This window comes from Mobula birostris, chromosome 1 (assembly GCF_030028105.1).
Source record: "Mobula birostris isolate sMobBir1 chromosome 1, sMobBir1.hap1, whole genome shotgun sequence".
NCBI classification, from domain to species: domain Eukaryota; kingdom Metazoa; phylum Chordata; class Chondrichthyes; order Myliobatiformes; family Myliobatidae; genus Mobula; species Mobula birostris.
The window spans coordinates 62169304-62194047 of NC_092370.1; the positions used below are offsets into that span (position 1 = coordinate 62169304).

The 24744-nt window shown below is 39.6% G+C and overlaps 1 protein-coding gene across 4 annotated transcripts in view; it reads right to left on the bottom strand.

The window, feature by feature from the left end:
* Positions 1-24744, bottom strand: part of myom1b (myomesin 1b) — a 182338-nt gene that overhangs the window by 49748 nt on the left and 107846 nt on the right. For all 4 annotated transcript variants that reach the window (XM_072255947.1, XM_072255938.1, XM_072255956.1 and 1 more), the window contains 8 exons: positions 20705-20764; positions 16440-16507; positions 12250-12363; positions 9046-9133; positions 6337-6375; positions 6138-6243; positions 5700-5863; positions 3785-3821 (listed from right to left, as the gene is read on the bottom strand). In XM_072255947.1, coding sequence (XP_072112048.1) covers positions 3785-3821; positions 5700-5863; positions 6138-6243; positions 6337-6375; positions 9046-9133; positions 12250-12363; positions 16440-16507; positions 20705-20764 — 676 coding nt within the window. The remainder of the gene's footprint in view (positions 1-3784; positions 3822-5699; positions 5864-6137; positions 6244-6336; positions 6376-9045; positions 9134-12249; positions 12364-16439; positions 16508-20704; positions 20765-24744) is intronic.

Consider the following 24744-nt stretch of genomic DNA (forward strand, 5'->3'; position numbering starts at 1 on the left):
TTGTAAGTGTGTTAGCATAAGTAGATCATACAAAAGGATGAGTGCAGTAGTGGTACATCATTTAGATTATCAGACTTGTAATCTGAGATCTGGACCAATAATCTAGAAAACCAAGTTCAAATCTCACCAAAGCATCAATGCAATTTTTCTTAGAGATGATAATAACCAAACTAGAGATTTCTGGAAAACCCATCTGGTTCACTAATAAGTAAACCTGTCATCCTTACCTAGTCTGGCCCATTTCCAAAGTATTATTAAATTAAAAAGTAGAAATTTGAACATGTTGCTACATTGATTATTATCAAACCACTCCTGTACGAAGAGGTATCCCCTGCATATAGAGCATGGAAACAGACCTTTTGGCCCAATTTGTTCATGCTGACCAAAATACCTATATAGGTATTAAAAGTGCAAAACATCAGGTGGGGCCAGAATAGAATAAACTGCTAACACTGCAAAATGTAAAAGATTGGAGATTTAGCACAGAACACTGGATCATCATTATGAAGTCTAATTATTGTTTTTCCAAATTCCGCTTGAATCAAATGCACCCCTTTGCACTCCCATCCTCTACCTCTCTTAGCAGGCTTGTTTCACAGGAAATTAAGTTTACTTAAAATTGGAATGCTATGGTTAGCTTTCAAAGGCCCTTGTTTCTTCTTAATTGTAAATTCTTTCTATTTTAAAAATAGGAGAGAAAAGTCATTTGGGTTTAACTGACTTTATCCATCCAGTCAGATTTATAAAATTACAGCTAATGCTTCTGCAATTTCTATCCATCTTTGGATACCAGAAGTTACATTCACCTTAACTCATTGAGTGGTAATTCATTAGAGTAAGTACTGATTTCAATTTGATAAAAATTGTGCAAATTGTCAAATAGCCAGTGAGTTTCCAGTAAAACAGTGAATTGAGTGGAGTTCTCTAAATAGTGGCTTATTTGATTGGAATTTAAAGAAATAGGAACTTAAAGAAAGTGATTTTGAGAAAGGAAGTTTGCATGGGTTTCTTCTGGGTGTTCTGGCTTCCTCCCACATTCCTAAGATGGTTGGGGTTGATTAGTTGTGGGCATGCTGTATTGGTGCCAGAAGCATGTCTAAACTTGTGGACTGTTCAGCACAATCTTCGCTGATTTGATTTGAAGCAAACAATGCACTTCACTGTATGTTCCGATGTATGTGACAAAGCTAATTGATGGTCAAGTATAAGGATGTTATTTGTCAAATGAAATGAGGTCAGTGGAATAACTAGGTTGAGATAGATTGGGAGAGATGGGGGAAGGAGAGAAAGATTGAGGATCAAGAACGATTGAGAAAGGATAAAGGAGATGAAGATGGACAGAAGGTGAAAGGGTGAGGAAAGCGATGGAATGGAAAGAAAAAAGAAAAAAAATACTGGCAAACTCTTATAGCGAGGTAAAGGGAATTCCTAGAGCAGGTTTTATCAAGAAATTTCTCATGTTTTAATTGAGGTGGAGCACCACAGAAGTTTAAAAGACTTAACCACAGCACTCCTGCATATTCTGCTTTTTATCACAGTAAAATGTCATGATTCTTAGAGATAGGATCTATGGGCATTTAGAGAATCATGGTCTGATCAGGGACAGTCAGCATGGCTTTGTGAAGGGCAGATCGTGTCTAACAAGCCTGATAGAGTTCTTTGAGGAGGTGACCAGGCATATAGATGAGGGTAGTGCAGTGGATGTGAGGCATTTGACAAGGTATCACATGGTAGGCTTATTCAGAAAGTCAGAAGGCATGGGATCCAGGGAAGTTTGGCCAGGTGGATTCAGAATTAGCTTGCCTGCAGAAAGCAGAGAGTCGTGGTGGAGGGAGTACATTCAGATTGGAGGATTGTGACTAGTGGTGTCCCACAAGGATCTGTTCTGGGACGTCTACTTTTCGTGATTTTTATTAACGACCTGGATGTGGGGGTAGAAGGGTGGGTTGGCAAGTTTGCAGACGACACAAAGGTTGGTGGTGTTGTAGATAGTGTAGAGGATTGTCGAAGATCGCAGAGAGACATTGATAGGATGCAGAAGTGGGCTGAGAAGTGGCAGATGGAGTTCAACCCGGAGAAGTGTGAGGTGGTACACCTTGGAAGGACAAACTCCAAGGCAGAGTACAAAGTAAATGGCAGGATACTTGGTAGTGCGGAGGAGCAGAGGGATCTGGGGGTACATGTCCACAGATCCCTGGAAGTTGCCTCACAGGTAGATAGTGTAGTCAAGAAAGCTTATGGGGTGTTAGCTTTCATAAGTCGAGGGATAGAGTTTAAGAGTTGTGAGGTAATGATGCAGCTCTATAAAGCTCTGGTTCGGCCACAATTGGAGTACTGTGTCCAGTTCTGGTCGCCTCACTATAGGAAGGATGTGGAAGCATTGGAAAGGGTACAGAGGAGATTTACTAGGATGCTGCCTGGTTTAGAGAGTATGCATTATGATCAGAGATTAAGGGAGCTAGGGCTTTACTCTTTGGCGAGATGGAGGATGAGAGGAGACATGATAGAGGTATACAAGATAATAAGAGGAATAGATAGAGTGGATAGCCAGCACCTCTTCCCCAGGGCACCGCTGCTCAATACAAGAGGACATGGCTTTCAGGCAAGGAGTGAGAAGTTCAAAGAGGGTATTAGAGGAAGGTTTTTTACTCAGAGAGTGGTTGGTGCGTGGAATGCACTGCCTGAGTCAGTGGTGGCGGCAGATATACTCGTGAAGTTTAAGACACTACTAGACAGGTATATGGAGGAATTTAAGGTGGAAGGTTATATGGGAGGCAGGATTTGAGGGTTGGCACAACATTGTGAGCCGAAGGGCCTGTAATGTGCAGTACTATTCTATGTTCTATTCTGTGTTTAAGACCTTGAATAGGTAGCGATTGAGTGGAGATTATTTTGATACACTGATTCGATGGAAAGATTTAATACTTCCCAAAAACACTTACAAAAAGCTATCTAATTTCACATTTGAAAGAAGGATAAAAATTGCAACATAGCAATACAAAGGATTACTGCTGATGTTATGTACTAACAGTGAAAATTGTTGCATCCCCACATACAGACATAATAGATATTGAAGGAAAATTTAAAAGGAAAATGTAAGAGATTAATGTGGTAGCCTCTTTATTAAAAAAGGACTGATGTGTAGTCAAACCCCATGTGCATTTTCACCTCAAGGAAAAAAAAGTGTATTTAAAAAGTGCTTTAAGTCCTCTAGAAATCCCCACAACATGCATTCAGTATAGCAAATCAATTAATTTTCCAATCATTGTCACTGTTGTATTGATGAAAATGTGGCAAGTAACTTGCATGCTGTGATAAGCAGCAAAGTTATCTGCTCATAGATAATGGTTTTATGATCACAGATATAGAATAAAAATGCAGATAATCACATATAACTGTTTTACTAATATTCAATTATGATTAAATACTAGCAAGGCATAACTACTTTCTTCTCCTTCAAAGTAATGCCATGACACCTTTCAAATCTAATTTTAAAATTTCATCCACAATGTACCACCTTCTAGCAACTGCACTGGAATATCTCCCTGGATTTCATTCTCCTAGAGCAAGACATTCCCATGAGAGTGGTACCAATTAAAGCACAGCTGACCGTGTGAAAGTGCACATAATGTATGCACCTGCCATGCATTTAAAAAACAGGTAAATCGACAAAACAGTGCAAAAAATCTGCAGCAGTGGATTTACATTCCAGCAAGGGTAGCTGAACAGAAAGAAAACATTAAAAATGCACAAATGAAGCACTTAATAAAATTGCAGTACTTACTTCAGCCTCTGGAATTCTGCAAATGCTTCTTCAAATACTTTCAAGAAGAAAAGAAACAGTGGTGGTACAATGAGTATCAATTAGTACAGCAGCTGCATGTACTGAAAACACTGCAACAAAATAAATTTGCAATTTCCTCCCAAAAGTGGCATTCAAGATCAGTAGATGCCAATGGAAACTGATAATTTTTCACATTGTTTATTCAAACAAGCTGCAACAGGATGAAAATCACACCAAATGTTTACATTATTATTGCTACCGTTGTGGCATTTCAGTTATTGTTCTTCTCTCTCATTTTCTATTTAAAAAAGAAATTCTGTCAAGTTCTGCAGCACTGCACAAAATATTATGAAATTCAAGGTTATAACTTCTTTCCCATTCTTAATGTGAAATGTAGAGTAAGTGGAATAAACCAAATTGAATCTAAAGACATCTTTGTTAAATGAATACTCCTTTGAAGCTTCTTTTGTAATGCAGCTGGCTAGAGAGGTCTTTTTTCTTGGTCTGAGCTAAAGTATAGAGGGATCTAAATGAAGGAACGGGCTTTAGTGTAACAATGTCCACAAAATGATAAAGGAAACTCAAGTGTCTAAATTGTCAAATCCTGGTTCTAAAGTCTTCATTCCATAATATATGTTAATAGGTCTTGTATGTTCAGGAATTTGTAATGCATGGGACAATATGTGGTGTACAGGAATCAACAAAGGGTTCTACCTCCAACAAACCAAAATTGATTAAGAACTCCAGAGTTGTGCTGTGCTTGTTGAAATCAATTACATATTCCCCAACAGAAATAATTAAAATATTTTAATATTATTGCAATAAAATATACTCATGAAAATACTTCATCCAGGATAAACTGTATGCCATTAGTTTAATGTGTTGGTACATTCTGAGATTGGGGTTCCTGAAAGGTACCACCTAGATGACAATGTTTAAAATTTAACCATCACCCAGGAAACAATTTCAGAAGTCATCGTTCAATGTCTATTATGTTCTTGTTGCTTCTTGACACAAGGCATTTTTCGTTACTGTTCATAATCAGTAGTTGAAATGATTCCAGTTTGTTTTCCACCTTAAAATTATGAATTGAGTAAATGCATTTGTATGAAAAAAATCTGTTCATGTAGTTAGTTTTCATGTTACACTTGTTAATAGATTTTATTCTTACAAGTTCTTTTAAGATATGAAGGTAAATGACTTCACTGGGAATAAAGGAATTTTCTTTTAACCTACCTTGGCAGTCAATACACTATAGACTCCTGGCCAATTATAACAGGAACCAGAGGCTTCCTTAAAAAAAACTTTTTTCCTGTTAAAGCTCAGTTCCAAACCTACAGAGTAAGACTCTGCATCATATAGAATAACATGTTTACCTGGCAATATACCACAGTACATTTTCTTATGAAAACATTTTCTTTAGAAATGTTGCTAAGATTGGAACAAATATAACTTTTATCTGCAAAACATGTCACAGAAAGGAAATATATAACAGCCTATCATAAAGTGTCTTGTTTTCATTTTACCTCAGACTTGATGATACCTGGGATCATAATAATAAGATCCATTTCAAAAATCCCAGCGTCCAGGGTCAATTAAATAAAATAACAGGATAGGTATGAACTAGTGCCTGTTAAGTACAATCCTCACTTTCAAATATTATGTAAGTTGGGTAATTTGCTAAATTGTTCCAATTCATCTGAGAAGACCTCATTGGAATAATAGATGACGCAGATGCCTGCCAACAATGTACAAATAACAGCTGAGATGAGGCCATGGGGAAGGTTGCTCCAAATCTGCTCTGGTAAGGTCTCCCTTAAAGATTCTGGTGGCTGTCAGCAAGAAAATGGATCAGAAGCAGCATATCATTACAATATCAAAATCAGTCTGCACAGAAGTTTTCTGTCACTCTTACCAGTTCCAGTTAATTCAACTGATTTTTTGTGACCTTCTTTTCCATCAAAGAGTTCCATTGTATATTTTCCCTGATCTTTCTCAGTGGGCTCATTAATCTGCAGCCAGATCTGCTCGCCTGTAATGCCACTCTTCACTCTGTCTGTGGATGCTAGTTTTGTATCCCTGCAGAGAGAAAATAAGCATTTTAAAAGCATTCTCAACTTTAGGTTACATATTTTATTCAGTTCCCCACTGATGTAACAAAAAGCCAGTTCAAAGAGCAGGCAATAAACTTAATACTTTTTGTGCTTATCTGTTAAAAATTGAATACAAATAGATAATTTGAATGGCCACATACTGGCTGGAAGCTGCAGTTAGCAAACTGAACATGGTCAGCCATCCAATCTGCAAAGCTTACAGCCTTCTGGTGCTAAATGTACTAAATGTGATTTCTTACTTGTGGTACCACATGGTCTTCAAATCCTCCAGGTAGTAAGAAACAAAGGAGTACAGTCTGATACCATGCTCTGTACTCTGTACCTTCACATCAGTTGCAGTCAGAGCTACAAAGTTAACAAATAAACCCTCAGTTTCTTTAACAATTAATGACAATCTGGAAAAGAGAGAAATCTGTACAGTGTTCTCAAAAAACTCACCAGCCATACGACAAACTTCACTTATCACATCACTGAAAGCTGTAAAATTTAAGATTAAATGTAGGTATCATGACATGTCCATAACAATTACCTTAGATTACACAATTTCAGTCACAAAGTGAATGATAAAGTAATAAATTTTGCTTCACATGCTGGGTCTTGATAATATCGCTTGATAATAACTCTTTACTAAGGTGCTGGTTACTGTTAAAATCTGGTTAATATAAGTAACCAATTGCAATACAGGTTTGTTATATACGAGCTAATTACCCAAAATTGGCAATTCAAGTGTGATGCAGGGCATAAGGGTACCTTTGACCAGAGTAGTGAAGGCCTGTAGAACTATTTTTATGCATCACTTGCAATTAATATTTTATTGTTTCACATTCCCTTAAATACCAGACCAAATGCCCCGTTTTTTTGTTATGTGGTCAGTTTCTTGAGAGAGCCTGAAACTAAAAGGAAAATGCTGGAAACACTCAGGAGGTCAAGCCAATAAAAGTTACACACAGAATGTTGGAGGAACTCAGTGAATTAGGCAGCATCAATGGAGGAAAATGTTTCAGGTTGAGACTTCTCATCAGGACTAGAAAGAAAGGATGAGAACCATTCTAAAAGGATGGAAGGGGTAATGCAGCAAGAGCTGGCAGGTGATAGGTGAATCGATGTTAGATGGGGAAGATAGGCAAATGGGGAAGGGGGAGAATGGGAATGATATAAGAAGCTGGCAGGTGATAGGTGGAAGTGACAGAGCTGAAGTTGGAGACTGACAGGAGAGGACAGTGGATCAAGGAATAAAGGAAAGGAGTTGAGGCACTAGAGGGAAGAAGGTGTGGGTGATGGGCAAATGGAGAGGATGGGGGAGGGGAAAGAGAAGATGTGATAGGGCCAGTGGGATAAGGAAAACAAGAGGGGGAGGGGAAAACAGGTTGAAGTGGCTACTGAAAGCTAGAGAAGTCAAAGTTGATACTTTCAGGTTGGAGACCACTAAACAGATATTATGTGCCATTGCTCTTATCTGTATCTAGTCTCAACTTGGCGGTAGAAGAGACTTTGAACAGACAAGTCAGTATGGGAATGAGAAGCTGAATTAAAATGGTTGGCCACCAGAAAATCCAGAGTGTTACAGTGGGCAGTAGCTTAATGGAGAGAAAGAGTTAATGTTTCCATTCTGGAAACTTCTGTCAATTCTATGTCTAAGGCCTTTTATCAATGTGAATTCTGTTTAACTGAATAAGTGTTTCTGGAATTTGCTGCTTTTGTTTAGGAAATCCAACACCTTCAGTTTTTATTGATTCTTTAGGGAGTCCACAATTTTGTATGGTTATACCTGGAATAATCTAGGCCTCCACTTGTGTTACACCCTATATTTTTAGGATCCCTTAACATCTAAAACACAAAAACAGCTAAATACTACTGTATACAGAATATCACAGGAGCATGATCAAACAAAAGTTGATGCTGAGTAATAAGGAAACATTAGGGGGCATGACCAATGGCTCAGTTAAAAAAACAGGTTTTAAAGGAAGCAAAAAAAAAACCGAGTGGAGGAAGTCAACAGGTAGAACAGCATCTGTGGGAAGAAAGGAATGGTCTATGTTTTGGACAAAACTCTGCATCAGCCCTGTTGCAGGATTTTGATCCAAAACATTGACAATTCCTTTCCTAAAGGTACCTTTGGAGAAGCAATTGAATTTCCTAAAGAAACAGAATTAAGGGACTGCAGATATTTTGAAGCATTTACAGTAAATAGTTGGTGGAATTCGGTGATAGCTACATTCTTCCATAGTTACAAAGGTACAGTCATAAGTTATGCAGCATTGAATTGAACTTGCACAGTTAAATACACAAAAAGTCTTTCTCTCATGAATTTCTCCATTGTGGTCCTAATAGAGGGGTTTGGGTAGTTTGTGAAAAGCAAGCCATAATAGGAGTCTGTGGGATCACATGAAAGCTAAAGTCATGGAGAAATGTAGACTTTGAAGGTCATGTTTGAGTATTAAGAATAGTCGGTAAATATGGGGAGTGCTGTCTGCATATTTGGGAGGTTGAGGACATAGTTGGGCTAGGCTGTGATGATTCTAAGTCTTGCAGGGGATTTCCTTTGAAGGTGGTCTGTATTGTCATGTGGTTCAATGAGTTTCAGGCAGAAAATCCAAAAATCTAGGCTGCACTTCCTTAGGTTAATAATTATTCTAAAAGCTGTGGTCATATACTTCAGATTATACTCCATGAAGTGTGAGGTTTCTACCAGGTAATTCCTTAGCTAACAATCAACCTAGATGCCATCTAGTTGAGAAGGGAGGCCTTAGAAAAGGCTCCAACATCAATACTGTTTGATCCTCATTCTGTTGATCGTCTACTCCACGTTCATAAGAGAGGGAGATCTTGGGGTACAACCTGATTCCCAACATTGAATGCATTTAATGTAATTGTAGTCTGAGGTGGGTGAGACTGGAGGGAAAGCATCCCTGCTACTGGGTTTTCCAGGTCAGCCATGAAAACCCTATAAAGCAAATTAATCTAGAGGTCAACTGTTTTATTAAAATATTTACATTGGTAACATGTCCACAAGACCTACAGGTTGGCATCTGGGAATTGTAATCCTAACACATTCAGTATTGCCCTTGATTTCAACCTTACTTATACCCAATTTGTCATTTTCACCCATGTAAAATTATTCCCTTTGTTAATGTCTGAACACCATACCTTTCTCAAGCAGTCGGAGGAAACTTGAATCCCTTCCTCTGTCATCTTTCAGTACAAGTTCATAAGTACCAGCATCCTTCTTTGAAAACTATTGGCAAATATTAAATCAGAATACTGCATCAAATACAGCTATTTATGTTTATCATATCCTTAAATTGTCAGCAGCTGTTTGAAAAAGTGGCCTTTTTTGGACCATAATACAGTGGTTTCCAGTTAATTGGGACACATCAGGACTTGGACATTTTGGCCCAGTTAAGCAGCTACCAAAATTAGCTGAAATTTCATTGAAATAGTTAAAAAGCTATATTAAAAAAACTACCATTTGAGTAACAAATTCTGTATTTAAATGAAATACTGAACAAATTAGGACACTACTATAAAACTGTATTAGTTCTTATCATCATTAATGGAGGAATTCATCCAGAGTATGCTGCCGTGTTCTTTTGATTGATGGTAAATGAACAAAATCAACATAGACATTTAGTTCATTTACCATCAATCAAAAGACTGCCTTCATACAGCTTTCAATGATTGCATCCTCCAAATCTTCATTTCCATTATAACATTTAAGATGATTGTTGATACCTTCAAATAGCTCTTAATTATCCTACTGCTTATTTTTCACCAACTATCACTGACAAAAACAGTTGATTTTTGAACACAAACACACACAACTGATGCTATTTAAAAACTGTTTGCTTTAACCACAGTGTACTGTGTAACGGTTGCAAAAGTGCATACAACAGACACTAGCTAGAAACTATTTGTCAACAGTCTCCTGTCCTATTTAAGCAGCATTGTATCCCAAATAAACTTAGAGAATCCCGGTTATTTTCTTGATTAGTTGTTATTCTTTCAGAGTTGCCCCAAATAAGTGGTTGCCCCAATTAACAGGAATCCACATATTTTACATATAAACTCTTGTGCAGTTTATATTAGATTTCTTGGTGTGGTAACTTTAATGATGAATTATGGATGAGCAGATCAAACATCTGCTATTTTGTATTGTGGTGAGGCAGTTCAAAGTACTAATGTTCCAGATGCGTTCTTTGATTGTCTTTTGAATTATGGAAACAAGACGGAGATATTTTCTCTCTCAGTTTTGATTCCATAATTCAAAATGTGGTTCCTTTGACATCAATTAGAAAAACCGCTTTCCTCCTCAGGTTGCAGCTGCTCTTTCACATGTAGATCTGTTCCGACTGGGATGCTTGGCACAATTTAGCAGTACATTTTTTTTTGTCTGGTGTAATGTGATTGTGTACTCTTTCAGGTTGGGTCTCTCTACCCTTAAAATTCAACAAAGCATTTATAGTTGTTATTCACTATTAGATACCTGATGTGATTTCTACATCAGAGGTGTGTCAAATTACAGAATTTCCTATGCAACATTCCTGATGGGAAATTTGACTAATCCAGGGACAACCAGGCTTTCACAGCAACGACATCATTTGTCTCATCTACATGAACCTCCATACATGCCAACTATCCCTTCTCACCAGTACCAAATCTATTCTCCCACCATTCTTACCCAAAAGTTATCATTGGCCTAAATCCCTACAAATACTTCAGAGGGGTGAAGAGAAGTTATGATGGAGCTAAACAGTGAACCCTTTGCTTGCATCTTCGGAAACAGCTCTACTTTTATCTTTGATATCTCTTTTTTTGCCTTTTCAAGGTTCTTTTGAAGATCCCGACCTGGAGTTACACTCTGACTTTGGTTCTTTGGGGGAATGGGACCCACTCTCAGGGCCTCACGACCGGCCACTTTTTGATATCCCAAGGACACGGACTGGAAGATGAGCATGCCTTCTGGGTGCCGGATTTTTGTGGCTCTGGATATAGGCTGATTCTAGGCTGGTGTTCCTGACTGAGGCATCACAGGAGAACATGGAACATCAGGAGCAACGGGTTAGCTACTGTAGGATATGTGTCCAGAGACCTGAGCCTTTCTGGGGACAGAGCTTGGAAAAAGCGATGCAACAGACTTTTAACACCATAAATGAGTTCATTATGTCTCCCCTCTCGCTGTGAAACAGGGGCACCTCTTCTTCCTTTATTAGGGAGAGAGAAAGTCTGTGGTATGTTGAATTATCGGGTGAATGAGTAGTCTTTGGGGTACTGTAAGTCTGTGTCTTTATTGATGTTTTGCTGCACGCTTGAGTGCTTAGTGGAGGATGCTGATGCTTTTTTGCTGGTGGGGAGGGAGGGGGTTATTGCCTTGCTGTTGCTTGTGCATGGAAAGGGGGAGCTGGGGAGAAGCTTTGGGGTTCTAACATTTAACTGTCATTCATTCTTTGGGGCACTCTTCTGTTTTCATGGATGCTTATGAAGAAAAAGAATTTCAGAATGTATATTGTAAACATTTCTCTGACATTAAATGCACTTATTGAACCTATTGAATTCCTGATTGGCTCTGACCCCCAAGTCTACAATCAACCCTAGCATCCTGTTGAAGGCATAAAACTTACTGCCCAACCTTTCAACCTCCAATCAGCACAGGTCATGACTCTTGGCCTCTGACCCTAAATGGCATCAGACTCTGACTTCAAATTTGCTGAATTACACAAATGCTGATTAATCTTTTCTTAATCATTCTAACTGCCCCGCCCACCACAAGCTTTGCATGGATGCAAATAATCTTGCAACACTTCTGTCCACACATCCCCACCACAGCAAGGTGCCAAATTCTGGTTTGCCATTAAGTACATCAGGCTCCAATTCAAAATCTTAGGTATAAGAAAGCAGCCCAAATGGTTTCCAGACCATGAACCTTTGATTTAAACAGATTGGACAGGAAATAGACAGACAGATCCAACTGCAGGGTTCTTTCCGGGCACTAGGAGTAGGCCACTCCTGCAACCCTACAATTGGTCATCTTTGTGATCACCCTGCATCAGTGACTGGTTTCCCAGTACTGAATATCCTTCTGGGTCCAGGGTTAGGAGCCATATACTTTGCCACCCATCTCAGGGTTTTATAATCTGGTTTCTAGTCAAACCATCTGACTGTAGAGCTCATTAACAAAAGAAGATGCAATTTGTGTTCATAACTCCAGAGCATTTGTGTGGGAACTCTTTGTTCACATTCCCAACTCTGATTCTTCCACCAATGCAGTCCATTATTCTTATAACAAGCCATGCCTCCTACTGACAGGTGTAATTAGTGCAAGTCTCAGAAAGGTACCTGAACATTTTTTCATACCTGTTGCACCAATAAAGTACACACACCATCTTTGAAGTCATGCTTCTCATCAAACATTATCTCTCTATCATCTTTGTACCAGATGATTGATGTCTCCTTTTTAATATTAGCCACCTAAATTGAAAGAAAATAGAAAAAAGAAAGAAAATATAGGTTTGAACTATGTGTTTCATTCTTCCTACCTTCTGAAATTTTCTGCAATAAATTCACAAGTATGGCATTGAATTTTTTTAATTTGCTGTTTAACTTTTGCCAAAATGTCCCTTCAAACAATTCACTTAGGGTGGCACTTCATTTTGGCTTGTGATTCAATGAATAGTTGTTAATCTTCTATACCAGTCTTATGGTTCTAAAAACAAAAGTGCTTCTTTAATTACCTTGCAAGTCCCATTCCATTTGTGCATGCTAAAACAACGAGGGGAGATTGTACTGTCATGCCAGTACTCTTCCTGGAGTTACTATTCCATTTATCTGAGACTCCATTTATCCAAAGTGAAGCCACTTATATGAATAGTATTCCTCCCTTGTGAACATTATTGAATTCAAACTCTCAAAAGGTTTTACTCATTGTCAGAGAACCATAAAGTAAGATTCATTGTCCACAAGTTTTCCCCATGTCATCCTTGGAATCAAGATGAGCTCTTGATTAAATATAATTAATTTTGTTTTTATAGTTACTAATATCCAAGTTTCAGGAATATTTAAGTTTACTTTAATTCCTCTTTTGGCGAGGATGTCTAGAATGATGAGGCACATAGAACAGTTATTTAGCCCACGATGTCTGTAAAAACCATGATGCCAATTCAAATGAGTCCATCTACTTTCATTCCTTCCCGTTCAGGTGCCTAAGTGCCTCTTAGATGGGTTGGAGAAGGTAAGTGAGAAAGAAGGACGGCATATATTGATCTTTTTAGTCAGTGTGGACGAAGTGCCTACAATTCCTCCCTCGTGTTAAACGTACATGACAGAATCTTCTCACTGACACTGGACATCTTTGACAAATACACTTCCAGTCTGAATGTCAATCACAGAAAATTTGGTCATGGTGCGTGATTTCAGCAGGATATTAACCAATGGTGAACAGCAAAGCTAAGCCAGGTTTCTATCATAATACAGCTTTCTCCTCATTAAAAGTTGAGAGCATACTGTATTTAATTAAAATTAAGAGCATGCTTAATTCCTCTTGTCTAATTAATGGAGCTTAATAAAGCTAATAAGGAAGCTTCATTTGAATGCAACAACAAACCTCTCACAACAAAAGCAGCCACTAAATCAGGTTGCCTGGTTCCAAAACAATGGAGATACTTTCTATTAGCTGTAGGAGGCTGAGTGCACAGATTCTGCTTTCTTCCATTGTTGTGGGAAAATGACATAGCTTCAACTTACAAGGGCTGTTTTACATTTCTAAGTTAACCATGCTTTAGAATTGTGCCAATTGTTCTGCACAACACACCAAGTACAGGAAATTTAAATCATCTATCTAATTGTGAGAAATATTTGTAGTTTCACATGGAATTGAATGTTCAAGATTTGAAACATTAGTGCACCATCGGGACACTAGACATTTTACTCTGATACATTGTGTAGACCACTCTATTATTTGTCTGGACAAATCTTACCACACTGACACAGCCATTTAAGTGAACTATCAACGGGATATAAAATTTTTGGAAAACTCCAGAAATAGTGCAGTAGAACAACATCATCACATACTTTATGGCATTGGAATAAAAGCCTGTACACCTTTGTTTCAATCACACGAAACAGCTTCGTACATTGTATATGAAAGTTAGTTCCATTGACTTCACTGGAATTTAATTTCAGAATCAGAAAAGGGAGAAAATTACTGACTCCCAAAGAATTAGATTTTTACATTTTGGTAATGTATGGATGCAAATTTGCAACTGGAACAATGCCATTGTGGCACCCTTTTTAAAAGGAAGACAGAGTTAACATAAATAATGCACATACTGGTTAACCAAACATTTGTTTAGGGAAATTATTTTAGAGTCTTTAAGGGTGAAAATGCCATACTTTAATAAAAAAGAAATAGAAGTAACTGTTACAGGTGTGCTTTATGTAATTTTTGTATTCATTTTAAGAACTGTAGCAGGTACTCAATAACACACACAAAATGCTGAAGGAACTCAGCAGGCCAGGAGGATCTATGGAAAAAAAGCACAGTTGATGTTTTGGGCCGAAACCCTTCGGCAGGACCGGAGAAAAAAGGCTGAGGAGCAGATTCAATTATAAACCAAAGGACTCTCACAGCTACCTGGACTATACCTCATCCCACCCTGATACTTGTAAAAAAAAAAAGCCATCCCCTTCTCTCAATTCCTCCGTCTCCACTGCATCTGCTCTCAAGAGGAGGCTTTTCATTCTAGAACAAAAGAGATATCCTCCTTTTTCAAAGAAAAGGGCATCCCTTCCTCCACCATCAATAGTGCCTTCAACTGCATCTCTTCCATTTCACACATATCTGCTCTTACCCCATCCTCCCGCCACCCTACTAGGGATAGGGTTCCTCTTGTCCTCACCTACCACCCCACCAGCCTCCCTGTCCAGCACATAATTCACCAAAACTTCCGCCACCTCCAATGGGATTCCACCACCAAGCACATCTTTTCTCCCCACTACTTTCTGCAGGCATCATTCCCTACACGACTCCCTTGCCTATTCATCCTTCCCCACTGATCTCCTTCCTGACACTTATCCTTGCAAGTGAAACAAATGCTACACCTGCCCCTACACCTCCTCCCTCACCACCATTCAGGGCCCCAACCAGACCTTCCAGATGAGGCGACACTTCACCTGTGAGTCTGTTGGGGGTCATATATTGTGATTGGTGCTCCCAGTCTGGCCTCCTGTTTATTGGTGAGATTTGACATAGATTGGGAGACTGCTTCACCGAGATTCTACACTCTGTCCACCAGAAAAAGTGGGATTTCCCAGTGGCCACTCATTTTAATTCCACTTCCCATTCCCATTCCAGTATGTCCATCCACGGCCTCCTCCACTGTCGTGATAAGCCCACACTTAGATTGGAGGAACTACACCTTATAGTCCGTTTGGGAAGCCTCCAACCTGCTGGCATGAAAATCCATTTCTCAAACTTACAGTAATGCCTCCCCGCCTTCACCATTTCCCATCCCCTTTTCCCTCTCTCATGTTATCTCCTTGTCCACCCACTACCTCCCTCTGTTGCTCCTCACCCCACCATTTTTCTTTTTTTCCATGGCCTTCTGTCTCTTTCAACTTTCTAGCTCTTTACTTCATCCCTCCCCCTCTAAGTTTCACCTATCACCTGATGTTTCTCTCTCCTCTCCCCCCACCTTTCAAATCTACTCCTCAGCATTTTTGTCTCCAGTAATGCCAAAGGGTTTCAGCCCAAAACATCGACTATGCTTTTATCCATAGATTCTGCCTGGCCTGCTGTGTTCCTCCAGCATTTTGTGTGTGATGCTCGGATTTCCAGCATCTGCCGAGTTTCTCTTGCAGGTAATCAATAACTCTATGTGTAGTACTAAGTTGAACTGATTTGACTGTGTGGTAGTAAGTACATGGTAGAGAAATTTGTCTCTCTGTCATGTTTTGGTTAAACACTCTGTCTATGTGAGTCAGCAACTGATTTCCATTATTTTGGGAGAAGATATTGAGATGTAGCTAGCATTGAATTTCAAAATAAATTATTGTATTTGACAAATGTCATACAAATCACACGTGAGTTAGAGAAGTACTATGAAACTGTTGATATGTTGTTCTGCATTGAGTTTTTATTCTACATTTTTGAATATCATATAACATGTTGTTCTGTGTCTGTTGGCAGTGCTACTTTCTACAATATACAAGCATTGCTAACTTCCAGCATTGCTAATATTTTGCATTGATATTGTTCTGTTTAAATATATTAATTCATATTTTGATGGACCCATTACATCTGAAATAGAAATGGGACAGGGATGATCCCGATCTGATCAATAGCTAGTTTTCTCACAGTGCAAATTAGGAAAATTCTCTAACTACAATGTTCTTGCTCTGTTTAGCATGTTTTTACAATTCTTTTTCAAGAAAGCAGTGCTGTTACCTTTCTGTTCAGTATGAGGTGCTGCCTACTAAATATTTAAATCATTAAATACTTGTGGAATTGTAGAATCAAAGTCATGCAGAAAAATACTGATTGTTTTTACCTTGCATTTCAAAAGTACATTGCAGTCACTTGTAACTTCCCATTTAAGATACTCAACAAAATGAGGGCCTGTTAACACAGAAAATTTATCACTACACACTATTTTGCACAACATCAAAATCAAGTCAGTTCCTATCATTATCACATGTTAATTAGTTAACATAGATTTCATCTATCACATTTTATCGTCTCTCTTAAAGTTTTAAGAAATCTGTTCAGTGATTTTCTTAATATCTTTGTTTTCAGGCAGTAAACAAGTTTTTGCTAAGAAACCATAATGTTTTATTAATGGTTTAATAAACAGCCATAATATTCCAAGTAGGAAGGGAAGGGATAATGAACCCCATTTTACCATGGCTGATAGTTGGGTGAATGGGACATGGAGAAGCAGCAACCCAGTAATGCAGTGTGAGTCCCAGGAGATGATAGCTCCTATCTTGCATCAATATAGGCTCAACTGGGTACCTGTGGCAAACAACTGCTCAACTGGAGGATGATAATCTTACCCAGCAGATGGTTACCACAGATAAAGGAATGAACCTTGCTGCTTTGCTCAGTTACTTGGAAAATGTTCAGGAAGACCACAATACACAGGACTGGACACCTAGGGACTAATTCATGTAAATGCAGCTGACATTTATCCAATGTTGGTTGTAATGTCATAGGTTGTGCAGTGTATACTTAGTTCATGGCTGGCAGGAAGTGCAGCTTCCAGAAGAAACCTACCAGCTGCACTGTTTACTCACAAAAACACTAAGGGTGCATGATTAGGCAATAGAGTCTGGACTGTCACATTAATATCTCAAGCACAGTGCATCCCAGTCTTGCTTATCCCGTTTTATGTCAGATAATTAATTGAAGCTAATTCAGAGCCTGTTGATCAGTCCACTACATGTGGTATCTTGAGGGTCAGTCACAGTATGGAAGCTGATATTCATGAGTCCCACATCTCCAGGTTTAGGAATGGCTACGTTAAGCTAACCAGGTTCAGATTCTTGAACAAATCCACACAACCATAACTCTACCAGAACAATGTTACTAGCTCTTCCTTCAGTTAGTCCTGACGAAGGGTCTCAGCCGGAAACGTCGACTGTACCTCTTCCTAGAGATGCTGCCTGGCCTGCTGCGTTCACCAGCAACTTTGATATGTATTGCTTGAATTTCCAGCATCTGCAGAATTCCTCATGTTTACACTGTGGATCACCTCTTGTACTACAATGGACTCATCTCTTGATTACTTTTTTTTTGTATCAGTACCTTTGTTTGGACAGCCTTTTTTTGACTCTGCATTGTCTTGTATAATTTAGGTACATTTCATATTCTTTGTGTTGTCTGTACCTACATACTTGTGAAGCTACTGCAAGTAATCTTTTCATTGTATCTATACCTCACTGTATTTGTGCACGTGACAATAAACTCAACTTCACTTGATATATTTTCATATTTCATTTTTCCTTACATCAGAGAAGACTCAATGTCAGTGCCGAGGGTAGTCCCATCAGCTTTTTTCCCTGTAATTTATAGTGGCTCATATGACCATCAACTTCACTCTTAGTTTCCCATCACTCAGCCACCTACGGGGAACTTGCAGTAACCAATTAACTTACCACCATGTCCTTGAGATATGGGAGGGAACCAGGAAAGCCCACATGGCTACAGGGAGAACATGCTTGCTGCACACAGGCAGCACTGGAAGCAAGAACTGAATCTAAGTTGCTGGAGCTTTGAGACAGATTAAGCCTGATGTTAATGTAAATTTCCCAGACGCTGGTGACCCTCCACCATCCTCCCCTCTTCCCAATGTTTTCTGTTACTTCCATGACAGCCTTTAATGCTACAATCCTTTTGCTGCCAGGGCACAATATTCTATAAGTCATTTCCAAGTGGTTTCAACACAGAAATCTGGTTGGGAACTTCAAGGTATCTCTTGCATATGATTCAGCATCATACACCCCATAGTGCTACTTTTCATACCATTTTTGCTCAATTTTGCAAAACTTTTCTGGTGACCCGTGTGCCCTTTAATGCTGTGTAGAATGCATGTTCAACACATTAAAAGATATTGAATTCCATTTTCTGGGCAACAGTACAACAGACAATAGGTGCAGGAGTAGGCCATTCAGCCCTTCGAGCCAGCACCACTATTCACTGTGATCATGGCTGATCATCCACAATCAGTGAACACACATCAAAGTTGCTGGTGAACGCAGCAGGCCAAGCAGCATCTCTAGGAAGAGGTACAGTTGACGTTTCAGGCTGAGACCCTTCGTCAGGACTAACTGAAGAAAGAGCTAGTAAGAAATTTAAAAGTGGGAGGGGGAGGGGGAAATCCAAAATGATAGGAGAAGACAGGAGGGGGAGGGATGGAGCCAAGAGCTGGACAAGTGATTGGCAAAAGGGGTATGACAGGATCATGGGACAGGAGGCCCAGGGAGAAGGAAAAAGGGGAGGGGAGGAAAAGCTCAGAGGATGGGCAAGGGGTATAGTCGGTGGTATACTGTGTCCGGTGCTCCCGATGTAGCCTTCTATATATTGGCGAGACCCGACGCAGACTGGGAGATCATTTTGCTGAACACCTACGCTCAGTCCGCCAGAGAAAGCAGGATCTCCCAGTGGCCACACATTTTAATTCCACATCCCAATTCCATTCTGACATGTCTATCCATGGCATCATCTACTGTAAAGATGAAGCCACACTCAGGTTGGAGGAACAACACCGTATATTCCGTCTGGGTAGCCTCCAACCTGATGGCATGAACATTGACTTCTCTAACTTCTGCTAATGCCCCACCTCCCCCTGGTACCCCATCCGTTATTTATATACACACATTCTTTCTCTCACTCTCCTTTTCTCCCTCTGTCCCTCTGACTATACCCCTTGCCCATCCTCTGGGCTTTCCCCCCCCTCCCCCTTTTCCTTCTCCCTGGGCCTCCTGTCCCATGATCCTCTCATACCCCTTTTGCCAATCACCTGTCCAGCTCTTGGCTCCATCCCTCCCCCTCCTGTCTTCTCCTATCATTTTGGATCTCCCCCTCCCCCTCTTAAATCTCTTACTAGCTCTTTCTTCAGTTAGTCCTGACGAAGGGTCTTGGCCTGAAACGTCGACTGTACCTCTTCCTAGAGATGCTGCCTGGCCTGCTGCGTTCACCAGCAACTTTGATGTGCGTTGCTTGAATTTCCAGCATCTGCAGAATTCCTCGTGTTTGCACCCACAATCAGTACTCTTTTCCTGCCTTCTCCCCATATCCCTTCACTCCACTATCTTTAACAGCTCTATCTAACTCTTTCTTGAAAGAATCCAGAGAATTGGCCTCCACTGCCTTCTGAGGCAGAGCATTCCACAGAACCACAACCCTCTGTGTGAAAAAGTTTTTCCTCAACTCCTTTCTAAATTGCTTACCCCTTATTCTTAAACTGTGACCTCTGGTTCTGGACTCCCCCAACATCAGGAACATGTTTCCTGCCTCCAGCGTGTCCAATCCCTTAATAATCTTATATGTTTCAATCATACCCCCTCTCATCCTTCTAAATTCCAGTGTATACAACCCCAGTCACTCCAATCTTTCAATATATGAGAGTCCCGTCATCCCGGGACTTAACCTTGTGAACCTACGCTGCATTCTCTCAATAGCTAGAATGTCTTTCCTCAAATTTGGAGACCAAAACTGAACACAATACTCCAGGTGTGGTCTCACCAGGGCCCTGTACAACTGTAGAAGGACCTCTTTGCTCCTATACTCAACTCCCCTTGTTATGAAGGCCAACATGCCATTAGCTTTCTTCACTTCCTGTTGTACCTGCGTGCTTGCTTTCAGTGACTGATGTACAAGAACACCTAGATCTCGTTGTACTTCCCCTTTTCCTAACTTGACACCATTCAGATAGTAATCTGCCTTCCTGTTCTTTCCACCAAAGTGAATAACCTCACATTTATCCACATTGAACTGCATCTGCCCACTCACCCAACCTGTCCAAGTCATCTTGTATTCTCATAACATCCTCCTCACATTTCACACTGCCACCCAGTTTTGTGTCATCTATAAATTTGCTAATGTTACTTTTAATCCCTTCATCTAAATCATTAATGTATATTGTAAATAGCTGCGGTCCCAGAACCGAGCCTTGTGGTACCCCACTAGTCACTGCCTGCCATTCTGAAAAGGACCCATTAAGGTCCCTAATCTTTGTTTCCTGTCTGCCAACCAATTTTCTATCCATGTCAGTACCATATCCCCATTAGTACATCAATCAAATTGTGACGTTACCTTGTTTCCGGAGCCACTCTGCTCTCTGAAACGCTGCCTCTTTCTGCAGGTTTTTAAACACTAAAGAAAAGACAAATGGAACACAAAATTAGTTAAACTCTGACACAGAATTTGTGACAGCAGTGACATGAAAATTATCAGCATTTGTATTTGTTACAATATGAAACTGACATCACCATCAGGATTCTGTACATCTTCAGATTATTGCAGAAACCACAAAATATATGTTTGTAATTCAGTGTGCTTTTATGGGCTGCACTTTCTGCAGGATTCTCCTTCGCAATTATGGGAAATAAATGGATTGATGAAAACTGATACTGTCTGTAAAATACCTTGATAATGTTACGTTTCATTGTGTGAGGCATTTTGTGAATAATATTTTAATAGAAAATCCTTTAGCCCCAAAAATATCATTTTATGATATCTGTAATTTGCTCAGGATGATGGGCTGAAGAGATGGTTTCTTTATTTAAAATGGTACAGTTGAAATCTATCACACACGGGTACCTGGAATTTAGAGAAGCACAAGTGGACATGTATGTCAAGATAAAGGTCCCTTCACCTTCTTGTTAGAGTGTCTGCCATCTTCACCCGAACCTCACCCCACTACCTGGACAAAAGGAACTCTATCCAACAGGGGGAAGATGGGCTGAGTGCCAAAACAGAGGAGATGCAGGTGAGGGCAGCATCAGTGATGGAGGAAGGGAAGCCCCATTCTTCTTGTCCTCACCTACCACCCCGTGAGCTTCCGCGTACAACACATCATTCTCCGCAATTTCAAAGTTCAAAGTAAAATTATTATCAATGCACATGTATGTCACCATACATAGCTCTGAGATTTGTTTTCTTGCAGGCATACTCAGTAAATCCAAGACTGAAAATAGAATCAATGAAATCCCACGCCCAATAGAATGGACAAACAACTGATGTACACAAGACAACTGCAAATACAAAAGAGAAATTAATAATAATAAATAATAAATAATAAGCAATAAATATCGAGAACATGAGATGAAGAGACCTTGAAAGTGAGTCAATCGGTTGTGGGAACAGTTCAGTGATGGGGGCAAGTAAAGCTGAATGAAGTTATCCCCTCTGTTTCAAGAGCCTGGTGGTTGACGGGTAATAATTGTTCCTAAAGCTGATGGTGAGTGTCCTGAGGCTTCTGTATCTTCTTCAACACTACCTTCAATGGGACCCTACCACACCATTACCTGCCCACCCCACTCTCTGCTTTTCACAGTGATCACTCCTTTCAAGATTCTCTTGTTCATTTGTCCCTCCTAACTAATCTCCCCTCTGGCACATATCCCTGCAAGTGACAGAAATCCTACACATGCCCATTTACCACCTCCCTCACCTCCACTCATGGTCCCAAACAGTCCTTCTAGGTGAGGCAACATTCTACCTGCAAATCTGTTGGGGTCGTCTATTGCAGCCAGTGCTCCCAATGCAACTTCATCTGTATTGATGAGACTCGATGTAAATTGTGGTCTGCTTTGTCAAGCACCTTCACTCCATTCACCAAAAGTGGAATTTCCTGGTGGCCAACCATTTTAATTCCTATCAACACACACAAAATGCTGGAGAAACTCAGCAGGCCAGGCAGCATCTATGGAATACATTCGATGTTTCAGGCCAAGACCTTTCTTCAGAACTATCTTGAAAAAACTACTCATACTCATGTGGGAAGTTAACCAAATGTGTTTCCATTAGGTTTGCAGTCAGGACTTTAGAGTACAATTGAAATGTATACTACTTTTATGTCAAAGCATTGAATTCACTGAGAAAACAACTTTTTTGTCTTGATGTGCAGAGCAGGGTCTCAGCCCAAAAAGTCAACTCTTTACTCTTTTTCATAGATGTTCTGGCCTACTGAGTTACCTCAGCATTTTGTGTGTGGTACTTGGATATACAGCATCTGCAGATATTCTTATGTTTGTGATCTTAATTCCTATCCCCATTCCCATTCCAATATGTCAGTCCAAGGCCTCCTCTTCTGCCACAATGAGGCTACTCACAGGGTGCAGGAGCAACTCCTCATATTTTGTCCAGGTGCCCTCCAATATGATGGTATGAATATTGATTTCTCCTTCTGGTAACTTCTTTTTCTCTCTCTTTTTTCTTTTCCATTCCCTTTTCTTCTATTCCTCAATCTGACCGCTTACCTCTTCTTCACACCTGCCTATCACCTACCCTCCTTCTTCCCTTTCTCCCATTGTCCACTCTCTTCTCCTATCATATTCCTCCTCCTCCAGCCCTTTACCTTTCCTACCCACCTGGCCTCACCTATGAAATTCTAGCTTGTCCTCCTTCCCCCTCACCCTACCACATTTTCTGTCTTCTTCCACTTCCTATTCCAGTCCTGCTGAAGGGTCTTGGCCCAGAATGTCGACTATTTGTTCATTTCCATAGATGCTGCCTGATCTGCTGAGTCCCTTCAGCATTTTGTGTGTTGCTCTGGATTTTCAGCATCTGCAAAATTTCCTGTGTTCATGTAAATATTTTAAGATCAGTTTAAATATAAATTTTTACATGTTTAATATTTTAAAACTTAGTTTATATTTTTTTTACAATTTTCTAAGTGTTTTTGAAGGTGTTTAATTCAGAGACATTTAAGGTTTTTAAAAAACCATTTTTGATCTTTGATTGTTGATGGAGCCAGTGGTGTGTAATTATTGAAATTTTCTTTGTAGTTATGTGCTGAAGACCCTGTAATGTACAGCCTGACAGATGAGGATAGGGACTCCTTGGACCAAAGTTCTATCTGAGCATCTGCCTGGAGAAGCTGTGCAATGCAAGTACAAATTTATAGGAGCTGAGTGATGAAAGTATGTGCCCCACAGAAGCTGGGATCATAGATTTTATATATAAAGAAAAATTCTGTTTTACAACATTACTTACATTTCATGCTTTGTTAAAGAATTAATACATTAGCTAAAATTTGCATTCACCTATCTAACTTGTTTTCTGTAATGATTCTTCAATTTGCTTGGCTATTCAACATTTTTAATGACATCACTACTGTTGTACACCAAGATCTCCTTAACTAATAACTGATAGAACCGATGTTGGGAAAGAGGAAGTCCAAGTCATGGAGGCATGAGATTTTGGTGGGTGTCATTACTGAAGATGATGATAAATGTGACAATACATGATTGAAATATAGAAGCATAAAACTTGGTCGCACTCTCTGAATTCCACAAGTCTTTTAAAGCTGTCAAACACTGAATACCTCTGACAGACAAAAAGATACTAGAAATATTTAAATTCTTAAAAAAATTCTAAACTACTTAATAAATATTTAAATACTCTAACACTTATTAAAATCTAAACTATTTAATATTTACTGAAGTCCTTTAAGGCAGTTGTTCGCCGAAATTAACAGTAAAAGATCTCACTGTGTTGGTGCCAGCATGGTGCAAGATTGGTGAGGAACTAGTGCCACTTCGTGTTCCTATGGCTGCACTCCACCCAGTCCTGGGTTGAAGTGCAGAGGATAAACAGCAGTGAACCTTTGAAGACGACTTCCAGACTTAGGTGTTCATGTACATATCCCATGGGCACTAATACTTTAGTGAATTCCTGGCTGAAGGGATCAGTACTGTTATGGTAAAAGATCAACAACCTGAAATACTGTTTCTCTCTCCACAAATGCTACATAATCTCCTAAGCATTTCCACTATGCCTGGATTTTATTTCAGATTTTTAACATCTGCAGTTTTTGAGTGGCTGAATTTCACCAGCATTTCCAACATTTGCAATGTTTTTGTTTTTGATTTTCATTGCTAACGAAGACCAGGCTGACAATATTGGATGAGGCAGGTGTAGTTGCGGAAATGGTATCATGGATCAAATCAGTTGAGACACTGCTCTGTTTCATTTTCCACCTGACCACCTGACACATTGTCCTCATACACGAGGAAATCTGCAGATGCTGGATACCAGTATAGGCTTCGATCATGGACTGTTCCACAAAGCCAACAAAAAGGCAGGCATAGCATTCTCATTCCCCTCATTAACCAGAAGCCCTTTGGTGT